This window comes from Odontesthes bonariensis, chromosome 24, assembly GCF_027942865.1.
Source record: "Odontesthes bonariensis isolate fOdoBon6 chromosome 24, fOdoBon6.hap1, whole genome shotgun sequence".
Lineage (NCBI taxonomy): Eukaryota > Metazoa > Chordata > Actinopteri > Atheriniformes > Atherinopsidae > Odontesthes > Odontesthes bonariensis.
This window is the reverse complement of record NC_134529.1, coordinates 4958335-4974167: the sequence shown is the minus strand read 5'-3', so window position 1 is coordinate 4974167 and position 15833 is coordinate 4958335. Positions and strand designations below refer to the sequence as shown.

Here is a 15833-nt window from a genome sequence, read left to right as displayed (position 1 = left end):
GAACAAACGCAGAGTTTAAGGCAGTCACAGCAAACGATCATCATTATCATGGCCACCATTACTGTTGACAGAATGATGTCGCTTAAAGCCTCTCTGTTCCTCGTACAGACAGTAACAAGATAAAAGTTAGACAACTTTTAAGGATCCTTTTGATTTAAGTAGAATAAAATTCCTTCATTACTTCCATTGAAGTTTACTCTGTATTTACAGGGACAGAACGTGCTTTCTGCACACATCAGTCCTTCAATAATATCATGATTTCTACTTGGATGTGAGACTCAAAACGCAGGGGAAATGAGGAAGATGAAGGAACTGGAGTGATTTTATTTTGAATAAAAGAAAGAAACAAACCACAACAAGCCAGCCAGGAACAGAAGAGTGGCCCTGAAAAGGACCTGGCATTAAACAAAGAAAACCAGAGAGAATATGCACTGGGAGAGGTGAATGCAGGAGAGCTAATTAGAAACAGGGAGCAGGTGGTGAGATGGCAAGATGGAGAACAAAAGAAGATAACTGAAGACATCTAATGACTATGACAGGTAAGATTATGGACTAAGATAAATAGTTTCTAACTAAACAAAACACACAAGAAATAAGTCTCTTACTAAATTAATTCAATTATCCAATCCAATCCAATTTTATTTATAAAGCACTTTACAACAACCTTAGTTGACCAAAGTGCTGTACAAAAAAAAGAAAAAAAAAGGAAAATTAAAAGAATAAAATACAAGAATAAATTAAAAGGCACAATGATGTAAACACTGACTTAATATAAGGCTGTTAAGAAGCAAAACAACAAGCAAAAAAGGACGACAAATTAGTAGAGAAAGAGAACATGAAGCCAAGTAACACATCTGACAAAACAGTGGAAAATAACTCAAACAGTGATTAAAAATATCAGTCAAGACTGGTATAATATTTCCTTCTGTTCAGCTGCAGGTTAAGTGTGTTAAAAGTGTTGGAAAAAGGACTTCAGTAAGTGTTTTATTGTTTTTAAGTACCCCCCATTTGTGCTGTACATGCATCTGCACAGACGCATAGTTTCATAAAAGTAAACTCGCATATGGAGAAACAAATAGCCATAAAATATTTACAGTAGCTGAAAAAAGTTTATAAAATATAATTTTGGCTGAAATTGTTCTTCCCAAAGGGGAACCTGCTGACACTCTTACTCATATAACTGCAGACTTAATAGACCTTTCTATTCACAATAATATCATTGAAAACTAAATATTTAAAGACAATAAATGGCCATTTTTAGCTTACTCAAATCTATGAAAGTGAAAGAGGAAAAAGTAGAATTAATCCTGGCTCCAACCCTGATCAAAAGTCGTGATAATCTAAGATAATCTAAGATTTGTGGTGTTTCAAAGCCATGAAATTAGCCAGATCAATCAACGAAGCACAATCCCCGCCCCTGTTTGCGCATGCGCAGACTGGCGGTGGGGAGCTGTCCGTGTCAGTCGGTGCTGGAGCGTTTTCCCTCAAACCGCTTCACCCTCCGCCGCACTGACACACACGACAGCGATGGAGGAAGAGTTGAAATGCCCCGTGTGCGGTTCTCTCTTCAAGGACCCCATCCTGCTGCCGTGCTCCCACAATGTCTGCCTGGCGTGCGCCCGGAACATCACCGTGCAGACGCCGGACGGAGAGACCCCGGTGCAGAGCCGAGCCTCGGGCAGCTCTGACTACGACTACATGGACATGGACAAGATGAGCCTGTACAGCGAGACGGACAGCGGCTACGGATCCTACACGCCGTGCCAGCTCAAGTCCCCCAACGGGGTGCGGGTGTTTCCGCCGGTCATCCCCCACCGACACTGCTCCCTCACCTGCCCGCTGTGCCACCGGAGCGTCTCCCTGGATGAGCGGGGGCTCCGCGGTTTCCCACGGAACCGGCTGCTGGAAGCCATCGTGGCGCGGTACCAGCAGAACCGCGCCGCCGCCGCCTCCGCCGCTTCCTCTGCGTCTTCCACCGCGGTGAAGTGTCAGCTGTGCGACCGCAACCCGGTGGACGCCACGGTGATGTGCGAGCAGTGCGACGTCTACTACTGTAACGCCTGCCAGCAGCGGTGCCACCCGTCCCGCGGTCCGCTCGCCAAGCACCGCCTGGTGCAGCCGCCGAACCGAGCGGCGGGAGGAGCGGCGAGCGGCGGCGGCGGCAGCGGCGGTCAGCAGCCGCCGGTTACCGCGCGGAAACCCGCGACATGCGTGGACCACGAAGCGGAAAACTTCAACATGTACTGCTGCGGCTGCAGGGCTCCGGTGTGCATGAAGTGTCTGGAGGAGGGGAAGCACGCCAAGCACGACGTCAAGCCGCTGTCAGTGATGTGGAAGCAGCACAAAGTGAGTGCACTCAGCCTACCTCCACCTGATTTCTTCTCCACCTTTTCTGTAATGATGGCGGTTTGAGCAGTTTTCCCTGCTTATAATCATACATTTCACTCATTGGGAATGCTTCCTTACCTTAAACACTCATGTCTCATCTGTATTGGTCCTCTGCTTTGCCTGGTTTCAAGTGTTATCACAGTTAAATCAGAGCAGATTAGAGTATGAGGTTAGGAAAAGATCACTCTGATCCTGTGCTGACTTCATTGTATGTGGGGCAGAAATAAAACTGATTCATCGGAATGAACTCATAATAAGATGATTGCTGTGGGCATGAAAGCCCAGTGTGTGCGTGTTAGTGGATGAGTCATAGCAGGGTATTAGCTGCTGGCCCACATCTGTACTGTAAGTGGGTGCATATGATGGGATTGTTGATTCTTATTTGTAGGAGGAGGAATGGGTCAATATTGGTTCTCGTGGTTTTTAATAAGATTAACTGCAAAAATCAGTTGTTTCTCGATATTTTTTCTGACATCTGTGACTGGACTGTGTCTGTGTCTGTGTTTACATACATGTCTAAAGTTAAGCTTTCTCACATCTGTCTACTCCTGGTCTACTTCTGTAGGTTGTTGATGTAACCAAACTGTTAACGTAAAGAGATTAGCTATAGGAGCAGTTGGGGCCCATATTTGCTGTAAGGATGTGACATAAAATGAAAAACAAACAAACAAATCTACTGTATAGATTACAATATAGCTTATAAAAGGTTTTTTTGTGCTAACTTTTCCTCAAAAAGCACAAATTACAGACTCAGATGCAAATATTGAATAAATAATGTGTTGTACAGACAGCTGTTTAGGTTTAGGATCTTTGAAGGAGATGTGTTTATGCAGCACACAGACTCTCGCTTATATTAAAGTGGAAAATAGTTGTGTTTATGATGCATAAGTAAACCTTCCATTCATCCATTCTGCAGATTACAGGGAAGAGATTTGGCAAACGTTGGATGGTATTCTGTCTTTCTATCCAAAATCATCCTTTCTCAATGCTCTTCCCCTTTGCCTGCCAAAAAAAGATAAATATGGACTCACCAATTTAATTAAAAAAAGATTAAAGTGATTTATGATCTAATTCATTTTTTAAACGACTCTTTCATTAATTTTAAAGATGAGTCTGCTCCAGGGTTTGGGGTCAACTGAAGTTCATTCTTCTCAGGCTATTATATGACCTAACTTTGCTGAATTTTGATAAAACTCTCTGTATAGAATCTTATTTGTCACTTATAACTATTCTTACACAGAAGAAAATCTAGATTTGGCCCCAGGATTGTGTTTTTTTTCATAATAGCAGGTCTGAGTGCAGAACATAATATTTCAACACTTACAAGCTGATCCTCACACCTTCAGACATGCTGGGACTCGCAACAGTGAAGGAGTTTCATCATGAACGTGTAAATATCTTTGGGCCTGCGGTCTGCCTGGATATATATAACAGAGTTATTTATAAATGTGTGTATATATCGCAGATCACCTGTGCAAATTGGAACCCAGTAATTATAAATCATGCTGCAGTTTGTCAGTTTAAGAACAAATCCTGTAAATTTCACTGTCACATAAAGCTGAATTCCCTTCAGCTCCTTAAATGTATTTATGAGCTAATAGGACGTTTGGAGATTTGACAACGTCTAGTTGAGTTATAGCATTATCAGAGCTCTGCCACCGCTTTGAAAAGGAAAAATCTCTAAAGAATTTAAATGTAACATCACAAAGGTGTGCATTAATACAGCCAACTTCCCATTAAAGCTGCTCTCATTCACATATTTTTCCTTTGTCAGGCGGCTAAATCTGCCTACGTGTCCACTCACTTCAAGCATTATAGATTGTTGCTCTGCTCTAATAAAATCCTGATTTTATAACCACAGCGTCATCAGACAAAATCAACATTCAAGTAATTAAAGACAGCGCCTGCAGCGTCTGTGCAGTGAATCCTGCTGAACTTGTCGATCTCCCACAGAGGGAGTTAGGAGCAGCAGAATGTCTTGTGTTAGGGGTTAGTGGTGGTGCTTGGATACTTTGGGTAATAACTCCGTTTCTGCATGCATAACATTTTGGAACAAAACTGGCTTGTGAATTTGCAAAACGTAAACAAGACTGCGAGTTTCTTGGGATTTGTGAGTTTTAAGCTGTGAATTCACTTTGTCGAAAAAAAACATCCTAGTGGGAATCTGAGCAAAGGTACTGTGAAAGGATCTGTAATCCAGTCTGTCATTTATATTGTTCCTTAGCAGCAAGATTCAATATCTCTCTGTAAGGTCCTTTTTCTCTCTGTAAGGTCCTTTTTCTCTCTATAAGGTCCTTTTTGTCTCTATCAGGTCCATTTTCTCTCTATCAGGACCATTATCTCTCTGAAAGGTCCCTTTTCTTTCTATAAGGTCCATTTTGTCTCTATTAGGTCCATTTTGTCTCTATTAGGTCCATTATCTCTATGGAAGGTCCATTTTGTCTCTATCAGGTCCATTTTCTCTCTATCAGGACCATTATCTCTATGGAAGGTCCATTTTGTCTCTATCAGGTCCATTTTCTCTCTATCAGGACCATTATCTCTCTGAAAGGTCCTTTTCTCTCTATAAGGTCCATTTTGTCTCTATAAGGTCCATTTTGTCTCTATCAGGTCCATTTTGTCTCTATCAGATCCCTTTTCTCTCTATAAGGTCCTTTTTCTCTCTCTAAGGTCCTTTTTTTCTCTGTGTAAGGTCCTTTTTCTCTCTATCAGGTCCATTTTCTCTCTGGAAGGTCCCTTTTCTCTCTGGAAGGTCCCTTTTCTCTCTATCAGGTCCATTTTCTCTCTATAAGGTCCATTTTGTCTCTATAAGGTCCTTTTTTGTCTCTATAAGGTCCATTTTCTCTCTGGAAGGTCCATTTTCTCTCTATAGGGTCCATTTTGTCTCTATTAGGTCCATTTTCTCTCTATAAGGTCCTTTTTCTCTCTATTAGGTCTCTTTTCTCTCTGTAAGGTCCCTTTTCTCTGTGTAAGGTCCCTTTTCTCTCTATAAGGTCCTTTTTCTCTCTGTAAGGTCCTTTTTCTCTCTGTAAGGTCCTTTTTCTCTCTGTAAGGTCCCTTTTCTCTCTATAAGGTCCCTTTTCTCTCTGTAAGGTCCTTTTTCTCTCTGTAAGGTCCCTTTTCTCTCTATAAGGTCCCTTTTCTCTCTGGAAGGTTAATTTTCTCTCTCATAAAGTCCTTTTTCTCTGTGTAAGGTCCTTTTTCTCTCTCTAAGGTCCTTTTTTGTCTCTATAAGGTCCATTTTATCTCTATAAGGTCCCTTTTCTCTCTATAAGGTCCCTTTTCTCTGTGTAAGGTCCTTTTTCTCTCTGTAAGGTCCCTTTTCTCTCTATAAGGTCCTTTTTCTCTCTATAAGGTCCTTTTTCTCTCTGGAAGGTCCATTTTCTCTCTTTCAGGTCCTTTTTCTCTGTGTAAGGTCCTTTTTCTCTCTATAAGGTCATTTTTCTCTGTGTAAGGTCCTTTTTCTCTCTATAAGGTCCCTTTTCTCTGTGTAAGGTCCTTTTTCTCTCTGTAAGGTCCTTTTTCTCTCTGGAAGGTCCATTTTCTCTCTATAAGGTCCCTTTTCTCTCTATAAGGTCCTTTTTCTCTCTGTAAGGTCCTTTTTCTCTCTGTAAGGTCCCTTTTCTCTCTATAAGGTCCCTTTTCTCTCTGGAAGGTTAATTTTCTCTCTCATAAAGTCCTTTTTCTCTGTGTAAGGTCCTTTTTCTCTCTCTAAGGTCCTTTTTTGTCTCTATAAGGTCCCTTTTCTCTCTATTAGGTCCATTTTCTCTCTATAAGGTCCTTTTTCTCTCTATTAGGTCTCTTTTATCTCTATAAGGTCCCTTTTCTCTCTATAAGGTCCCTTTTCTCTGTGTAAGGTCCTTTTTCTCTCTGTAAGGTCCCTTTTCTCTCTATAAGGTCCTTTTTCTCTCTATAAGGTCCTTTTTCTCTCTATAAGGTCCTTTTTCTCTCTGGAAGGTCCATTTTCTCTCTTTCAGGTCCTTTTTCTCTCTGTAAGGTCCCTTTTCTCTCTATAAGGTCCTTTTTCTCTCTATAAGGTCCCTTTTCTCTCTGTAAGGTCCTTTTTCTCTCTGTAAGGTCCATTTTCTCTCTTTCAGGTCCCTTTTCTCTCTATAAGGTCCTTTTTCTCTGTGTAAGGTCCATTTTCTCTCTCTAAGGTCCTTTTTCTCTCTGTAAGGTCCCTTTTCTTTCTATCAGGTCCATTTTCTCTCTGGAAGGTTAATTTTCTCCCTGTAAGGTCCCTTTTGTCTCTATCAGGTCCCTTTTCTCTCTATCAGGTCCATTTTGTCTCTATCAGGTCTATTATCTCTCTGAAAGGTCCATTTTCTCTCTCATAAGGTCCTTTTTCTCTGTGTAAGGTCCTTTTTCTCTCTATAAGGTCATTTTTCTCTGTGTAAGGTCCCTTTTCTCTCTATAATGTCATTTTTCTCTCTTTCAGGTCCTTTTTTCTCTCTATAAGGTCCTTTTTCTCTGTGTAAGGTCCCTTTTCTCTCTGTAAGGTCCATTTTCTCTCTTTCAGGTCCTTTTTTCTCTCTATAAGGTCCTTTTTCTCTGTGTAAGGTCCCTTTTCTCTCTGTAAGGTCCATTTTCTCTCTTTCATGTCCTTTTTTCTCTCTATAAGGTCCTTTTTCTCTGTGTAAGGTCCCTTTTCTCTCTATAAGGTCCCTTTTCTCTCTGTAAGGTCCATTTTCTCTCTTTCAGGTCCTTTTTTCTCTCTATAAGGTCCTTTTTCTCTGTGTAAGGTCCCTTTTCTCTCTATAAGGTCCTTTTTCTCTCTATAAGGTCCCTTTTCTCTGTGTAAGGTCCCTTTTCTCTCTGGAAGGTTAATTATCTCTCTATAAGGTCCTTTTTCTCTCTATAAGGTCGTTTTTCTCTGTGTAAGGTCCCTTTTCTCTCTGGAAGGTTAATTATCTCTCTGTAAGGTCCATTTTCTCTGTGTAAGGTCCATTTTCTCTCTGGAAGGTTAATTATCTCCCTGTAAGGTCCATTTTCTCTCTGTAAGGTCCATTTTCTCTCTATAAGGTCCTTTTTCTCTCTATAAGGTCCTTTTTCTCTGTGTAAGGTCCCTTTTCTCTCTATAAGGTCCATTTTCTCTCTATCAGGTCCATTATCTCTCTGAAAAGTCCTTTTTATCTCTATAAGGTCCATTTTCTCCCTATATGGTCCTTTTTCTCCCTGTAAGGTCCATTTTCTCTCTGTAAGGTCCATTTTCTCTCTATAAGGTCCTTTTTCTCTCTGTAAGGTCCATTTTCTCTCTATAAGGTCCTTTTTCTCTGTGTAAGGTCCCTTTTCTCTCTGGAAGGTTAATTATCTCCCTGTAAGGTCCATTTTCTCTCTGTAAGGTCCATTTTGTCTCTATCAGGTCTATTATCTCTCTGAAAGGTCCATTTTCTCTCTCATAAGGTCCTTTTTCTCTGTGTAAGGTCCTTTTTCTCTCTATAAGGTCCCTTTTTCTCTCTATAAGGTCCTTTTTCTCTCTGTAAGGTCCCTTTTCTGTCTATAAGGTCCCTTTTCTCTCTATAAGGTCCTTTTTCTCTCTCTAAGGTCCTTTTTCTCTCTGTAAGGTCCCTTTTCTCTCTATCAGGTCCATTTTCTCTCTGGAAGGTTATTTTTCTCCCTATATGGTCCCTTTTCTCCCTATAAGGTCCTTTTTCTCTCTATAAGGTCAATTTTCTCTCTGATAGGTCCATTTTCTCTCTGATAGGTCCATTTTCTTTCTATCAGGTCCTTTTTCTCTCTATAAGGTCCTTTTGTCCCTCTGTTTTCCCATCTCCCCGAGATTTGACCCATTTTACACCGTTTTTAAGTCAAACTACAAGCGGTGATTGTAGCAAGCATAGATAAAGGGAGACAACGTATTACAAGATGACACTCTTGTCCCAACATGCAACACGGCATGATGCATCTTCAAATTCTCTTTCAATGGGATTAATTCCCAGTGGGGGATTTTGTTACAGGGCGATGCCTGCAAATGGACACAAAGAGCTGTATCTGTATGACTGATTTCTTGTTGGATTGATGGTATAACTCCAAGAGGCTCCAAAGGTCATGGGGGCTGCTTTGTTGAACACTTCAGGGGGATGCTGTGGACCCCAAATCCTGTTTCCCATATCAGATATTAACTTTCAGCACCTCTGATACAACTGACCACACTAAGGGTAGCATGAACGTTACATCGATTTAAATTTTAATTGTATAATTACTTTACCAACTATGATAATCTAATGTGGGTATGTAGAAAAGCATCGGGGGCTGGAAGCAAAAGGATTGAAAGGAAATTAAATACTACCAGTACATGCGTTGAAGAATAAAGGTTTGTTGAGCAAACCTCTGTCTGGCTTTAGATGATTTCAGGTTACTTCCTGTTAATAACGGGGCATTTCACAAGGCCGTCATCCTCACACCCAGACATCATTTGTGCAAATTAGATTTTTTTTTTTGTTGCCTGCCTGATGCTAAGTGGGTCACTAATCTCTCAGTCTGTCTCTTATTTTTCGGGAGATTGGAAGCCTCCAGTCCTCCCATCCATCGTTCATCCCTCACACATCTCACATGCCTCCTTGTTCTCGCTCACCGCACACCTTTTCTACATGTCTGTCTCTTATTTACACCCTCCCCTCCCCTTCCTTTCCTTTCTCCTGCCCTTCCTCCATCCTTTTCCCTTTTTCGCCCTGTCCCATAAATGGGCCGTGAAAATCCCATCAGTGTACAGGAGTGAGCGGGCGTTGATAAGTAATAAGCAGTGTATGAATAAGAGATGGACACCACTTAGTTGATACGGTGTCCTTGCTGTTGGAAGAGATGGATGACTTCATCTTTGCTGCATAGCTGAGACGGTTGTTCAGTTTTTGAAGTGTTGCTCATTTCGGTCAATAATTGTATGTATTTTTCCTCTCTGCTTCAGTGGGTGTAGCTTTATAATGCTTCCCCCTCCCCACTGCTCCTCTGTTGTGTCTTCAAAGCACCATGCTTCCCTTCCTGCGAACTGGAAAAATGTACCTTAAAATACGAGCGGATAAAAGGTGCTTTATGAATCTGTTGCAAGCAAACTGCTTGATTGATTAATTGATGGTATAATGTCGTGTTCCCTGGTGCTTTGTACGATTTAAACATCTAAAAATTCCTCTAAAAACATCCTCTTTAGAAGGATAAAGGACATATGCTTTCTGTAATTCACCCTTTGTTGAGTTTAAAACAAAGAAAATACTTAATCAAATAATGCATCAATCATTCATCAGTTTTAAACCACTAATAACTGAGATTTGGATTGGACGATTGGAAGAGTAGGACTTTTATCTACAGGAAAATCTGGGTTGTGGCGATTGGAACCAAATGAGTTTGATGATAGATTACCAGCAAACAGTGAGGAAAAATTAATCTGTTTTAAGCAGTAAATGACCTATAAATTATTGGACTACATTTAATAATTAAGAAATCAATTAGCTACAGGTTAAAAACCTTTGTAGTTGCTTATGAAAGCAAATCCGGAGTTCAAGATCAGCCTTAGCTCACTTTAACCCTTAAACGTCCTCACTGAGATAATAGAAAAGTGTTTGTTTAAATTTCTCATTTTCTCTGGGCAATTAGAATAAATCAGAATCAATTCAACTTTTTTTCACAGATGTTTGGGGGTGGAGCTTAATGATAAAAGTTTCAAAATGTGAAAATGTAATGACATAACAGAGAGGAATGATGAGAATAAAACCTGACCAAGATATTTTGTTACCCAGCGTCAGAAAAAAGAGCCCAGAGGAAAAGGCTGAGATGACTTATTATTCAGTAACCTTGGATATCTTGTAAGATATTCGGTTGTTAAAACAGACCCTGCTTCATTTGAATTTATTTCTGAAGATACTCGAGAGGTACCAACAGTTCTGACCATGACTGTACGGTTATGTGGTTACATCATAATCCTCTTAGATGTGGACACAATAGCTTTCATTTATGGTGAGTGTATGCATGTCTGATGTGGCTTAAACAACCAAAGCCTTTTGGGAATCAACTTGTGCTTTAAATATTTGTGTTTTTATCTATTTGGGATGCATTTGTGTGCATCTTTTGCTTTCTTAAATATTGGGCGGAGAAATACCAAGGAAAAAACAACAGGATCATTACCGTCTAACACTTGGTTCTGTATGGAGGGGCCCTCGGGGGGGTTACAGCCCCACTGACACGCTCACATCGACACACTTTCACAGGGCATGAATATGCATAAGTGAAGCGGATGAACTTTTGGTGAGGGAGCACAGAGGAAGATACACTGATCCAGTTTCCTCTGATCAGTCGAGCAGAAACTCGGCGTGCATTCAAAGCATGCGCACATATGTGCAGTTATGTGTGTGTGTGTGTGTGTGTGTGTGTGACCCAGCTGAAGCTGTGGCACTGCACTTAAATATTAAAAGCCAGAAATGCAGAGTTTCTGCTTCTCCTGCTGTGTGTATATTTCACTGTCTACAGACTATTTTAGATTTCAAATGGGTCATTTCACATGCATTTTGTGCCATGACTTGTTAAAATAAAAACCTCTGTAGAAATAAGAAAAGAATCCTCCGAATATTCCTTCGATAATAGAAAAGCACTCCACTCAGGGTCAGGTTGAATCTTTTTTACTCCACGCTGCTTTTTGTAATGACACAACATTAAGAAATGATTATACTACAGAGCAGCATTTATCGCTTTTACATCACCGCCTCATTTTTTAAGATGGTTTATTTTCACTACTTGGCCCAAAATAGTCACGGACTCCGATATTGTGTTGAATCACCTTTTAGCTTTAATGAAGGCAATTGCTGTGTCACAACATTAATTTCTGCCTAAAGATGCATTGCTTTTGTACTGATGATGGGAAAGTTGGACCACTTTGTGAAGTCTTCTCACATCCCAGAGACTCTGGATGGGGTTAAAGGGATAGTTCGCCTCTTTTGACATGAAGCTGTATGACATCCCATGTCAGCAACATCATTTCTGAACATCTTCTTACCCCCTGCTGCGTCCTGTGAGCAGAGTTCCAGCCTCGTTTTGGTGTTGATGAAGGTAGTCCGGCTAGTTGGCTGGGGTTTAAAAAATAAAGCGATTTTCTTCTCAAAACAATATGCGTTCAAAAGAGTAATACATTTGCATCACAAAATCATTCTCCAGGAAAAAGTCAGACCTCACAATCGCTTGGCGCTATTTTCTCTCCCTTCGTATCACTGCCTGCTGTGCAGACCGAAGTGCAGTGATACGAAGGGAGAGAAACCCCAGCCAACTAGCCGGACTACCTTCATCAACGCCAAAACGAGGCTGGAACTCTGCTCACAGGACGCAGCAGGGGGTGAGAAAATGTTCATAAACGATTTTGCTAATATGGGATGTCCTACAGCTTCATGTCAAAAGAGGCAAACTATCCCTTTAAGGTCTGGACCCTGTGGTGGTCAATCCGTGTGTGAAAAAGATGTCCCATTCTCCCTGACCCACTCCTTCACGGACTGAGCTCGATGAATCCTGACGATGTCACCTTGGAATATGCTTGTGTCATCAGGGGAGAAAAAAATCTATTGATGGAAAAACCTCAAGTAATCAGCTGATTTCTGAACATTTCTGAACCTCGACCTGTTCGACTGAAGCAACCCCAGATGTTTTCCCTGAAGATGATGTTCCCCACCCTCCTCTCAGGTTTTAATGGTGCAGCAGTTCTTCGCCCAGTTTCAGTAGATTCATCGGTCTTCTTCTTTGTTGTTTTGTTTGCATAACGCAGATCAATAGTTTCACCTTTCTGTAACGTGGTAACATTTCTTTTCTGCAACCACAGGATGACTTTCACACATGGTTGTTTAAGGAATAAGACACTACTACCAGTAAGGGTTAAATATCTTGTCGGCAGCTGAAACACATTAATCACTGCTGTACTTTTCCAAGGGGAGCCTCAAACCTATTGTGTATATTTGAATTAATATTTGGTTTCAAACTCACTTAAATTGCACCTGCAGAGAAAGATAAAGTGTGATGAAGAATAACAGGACACATTTGCATCAAATGTATGTGTAGTGACAGACAGACAACAATGTGTATATGCAACCTTTAAATCTTGTCATGTTTCCACCAAAGCATGAATAAACGATTTTCTATGCTGACTTATACTGCAGTCTGCTGCAGAATAAGCTAAGCTTTAATACTTTGATGGACTGCCCAGAGTTCAGGTTTACGTCTGTCTGCAGAAAAAAAAGAGTCCTGTAATTTTGAGGAAGCAGATTTGCTAAATTGAATCTGTCTGTTCCCCAGAGGATTTGCTTGGGCACAGGGCAGATTCCGCGGTGTGAGGATCCTGCATGATGAGAGTGAGAGCTGTGTGAGGATGCCCGGCTTTAAACTCTTCAGACTGTGCAAAACGCACCACCTGTCCATCGCTGAAAATTGCGCATGGCAACATATTTTCTGGGCTGTTGATTAATATCGGGCAGTGATTCTCAACCTGGAGCTTGTGACCCAATTATAGGCAACACCAGATGGTTGTGTGGGGGAAAATAACACCGTAAAGGGAGACTGCAGTACTCAATTGCATCATTTTAGTTATTATGACAAGAAGAATTCAGGTAAATACGAAGTTTATGTTATCAGATAATGCCATTCCACTTTCTTTTGGAGGCCAAATATATTCTCAGCAAGTCCTCCAATCAACACAACCAAACTGTGTGTTTGTTCATACCTTTAAATTAGGGCTGGGCGAGTTAACTCGTTATTATCGTGTTAACGCATTGATTATTTAACGCCGGTAATTATTTTATCGCGCATTAACGCATTTTTTTTATAAAAAAAAAAAATGGATGTAAAGTTCAGCGAGACAGGAAGCAGGGGGCAGAGAGAGGGGGAACGACATGCAGCACAGGGCCGTCCGATATGGGACTTGAACCGGTGCGAGGACTATAGCCTCTGTACATGGGGCGCCTGCTCAACCCACTACGCCACGGACCACCCCTGTTTTATAGGCTTTTATTTTGTAGAAGTCTGTTGCTCACAGGCTTTTATTTTGTAAAAGTCTGCTGCTGTCTGCTGCGGAACCGGAAAAGAAAGTAATCGGCGGATCCACCAAACATGGAGAAGGGTACGGAACTTTTACTCGGCCATTTTCATTTTAAAGTTCTTCCAGACGGCGGAGTCGACAGAACCAAAGTCATCTGTAAACACTGCCAAGTTGAATTGTCTTCTCAGCGTAGTAGTTCCAGTCTAAAATATCACTTAAAGGCAAAACACACAACTGATAGCAGCAAGTCATTCAAGGAAACAGACAGTGGAGCGAGGCTTCTACATAAAAACTACAGAAAGATGCTGATGTTAAAAGTGTGTTTGCACAACAAATGTTATGGCACTTTCATTCATATGGCAGCACATTTAAAATAAAACTAAATGCTAAAAGCTATACACTACTTTTGGATTCATTTTTGGAATTTGCATACAAATGCGATTAATCGTGATTAATCAGGGAAATCATGAGATTAATTAGATTAAACATTTTAATCGTTGCCCAGCCCTAGTTTAAATCTGACCAATAGCAGAGCAGAATCCTCTGAACTACCTCCTGCTGGCTTCGGGAGGAAAATATGACTTCTGAGTGTTTCCACAACAGAACTAACCACGTTCTCGAGTATTTTCTCACTGCGTCACTTTGACTGTAATTTACATCGTTTTTCTGCTGGCACTTTGTCACGGTTAGGTTTAGGCAGTCACATAACCTAATTAGAAAGGTTGGAAATCAAAACTAATGACTCATTGAGTCTTTTTTTTCACAATATGCCTAATGAAAATGGGTAATAAAAGCAGAAAGTTAAAAGAATTAGATGGATTGAATCCCAAACAGTAGAGCTTGACTTTCAGATTTTTACCAGGACTGTGATGCTAGTATGTGACTCTTTAATGTGTTGTGTACGATTAGATGTTTATTTAGTAACACGTGCTCGATCCAAACTGTCCCAGAAAATGGAGGAAAAAGTACTGTACAAAGAGGAGCTGTATCAGAAGATTGAATCGATCTTTAAGTCCATTGTGGCGTCACAAAGTGTGCGGCTGTGAGAGAAAGGCTGTGGGTGTGAGGTTGAGTGCAGATGATTTAGATTTATTCTGCTATGGTGTCTGACATCAACACAGCTGCCATTGTTTGTCTGAGCAAACACACATGCTGCTCCTCCTAAACATGTGCAGGTCTGTGTCTGAAGCTGTTTTCCATAAATCAACACATTCTCTGGGTTCATACCATCACGTGATGACCCTCTTATGTGGAAGCCGTGTCGTTTATCTGCCGACTGCAGGAGAGCTGAGTGTTTTACTGACACGCATCACACTCACTGACTTGGGATTTGTGACACGAATCTGCCATCAGTCGTGGGGTAAGGTGATGGAGGATGAAGGTTAAGAGCAGGTTGTTCATCCTCTTTCCACTCTGGCATGAACATGTGGGATGTTTCTGGATTATATTAAGACAGACGTCCACATTTACTGCCAGAATTAGAATGCAAGCCCTGAATACGTATGGAGACTCAATTTTTCATCTCCTCTGAGATGCCTCTTCCTCTGATGTTGGATACTGACAGGAGCCACTTTGTCTTGCTTGTTTCTCATCCACCGGGACGCTGACAAAACATTTTGACAAGCTTTTCACGATCTGAGCCGCCTATTTATTTAATAAGTGATATATTTTTGTGAGGTTTATCGTGATTCTGCACTCGAGTGTTGAATATTTGCCTGATCTAATGCATGCATGCATGCATCACAGAGTCGCAGTATTTCAACTCGTCACTGCTCCTTTAGGAGCCTTTTTTTTGCCTGAGTGATCCGATCACAATCAGATGCTCAGTTATCTTACAGATGTGATACAAAATAAGTTCAGTGTCAGCACTCCTCTGCTGTGTGTAGATAAGTGCAACATATCAATGGAAAGCTAATATTCTTGTGATTTAATTGATATAAATCATTTTACAGTGCGGTTACCATAGCAGCTAACTCACCTATAAAGCCACTTGTTGAATACACTGTTTGATATCTTCCCTTTTTCCCAAGATTTCAGCTGGTTGTAAGGATTGTTGCTTCAGTATATTCCCACAGACTGCTGTTTCATCTCTTAAAATTGGCCAGCGACTTGCCCACATCTTTTCAAATATTCTCTCTTAAGTTTGGTTTGAAATTTAAGAATATAGATCGTGTTGTTAGCTTTCAGAGCTAGGGACTGACATCTCTGTGTATGGTGTTATACGGTCTCAAAGACGAAAAGTCATGCAACAGCAAACTATGTTCTTTATTTTATTGACCGTAATTGTATTTAATGTTGTGTGCAATCCAGTACGACTTTAATGCATTTCAATGGTTGTTTGGTTCGTGCATTTAGCCCCTTTTTTGTGCTTTGCCAAGGCGTTGTTACAACAGGGGCAGAGTTGATGCTAGCTAAGGTGTTTTCCTAACCATAACCATCTAGTTTT

The 15833-nt window shown here is 40.9% G+C and overlaps 1 protein-coding gene across 3 annotated transcripts in view; it reads left to right on the top strand.

The window, feature by feature from the left end:
- The first annotated feature begins 1450 nt into the window (after positions 1–1450).
- trim67 (tripartite motif containing 67) overlaps positions 1451–15833 on the top strand; it is a 68216-nt gene continuing 53833 nt past the window's right edge. For all 3 annotated transcript variants that reach the window (XM_075459124.1, XM_075459123.1, XM_075459125.1), the window contains exon 1: positions 1451–2346. In XM_075459124.1, coding sequence (XP_075315239.1) covers positions 1528–2346 — 819 coding nt within the window. In that variant the 5' untranslated portion in view covers positions 1451–1527. The remainder of the gene's footprint in view (positions 2347–15833) is intronic.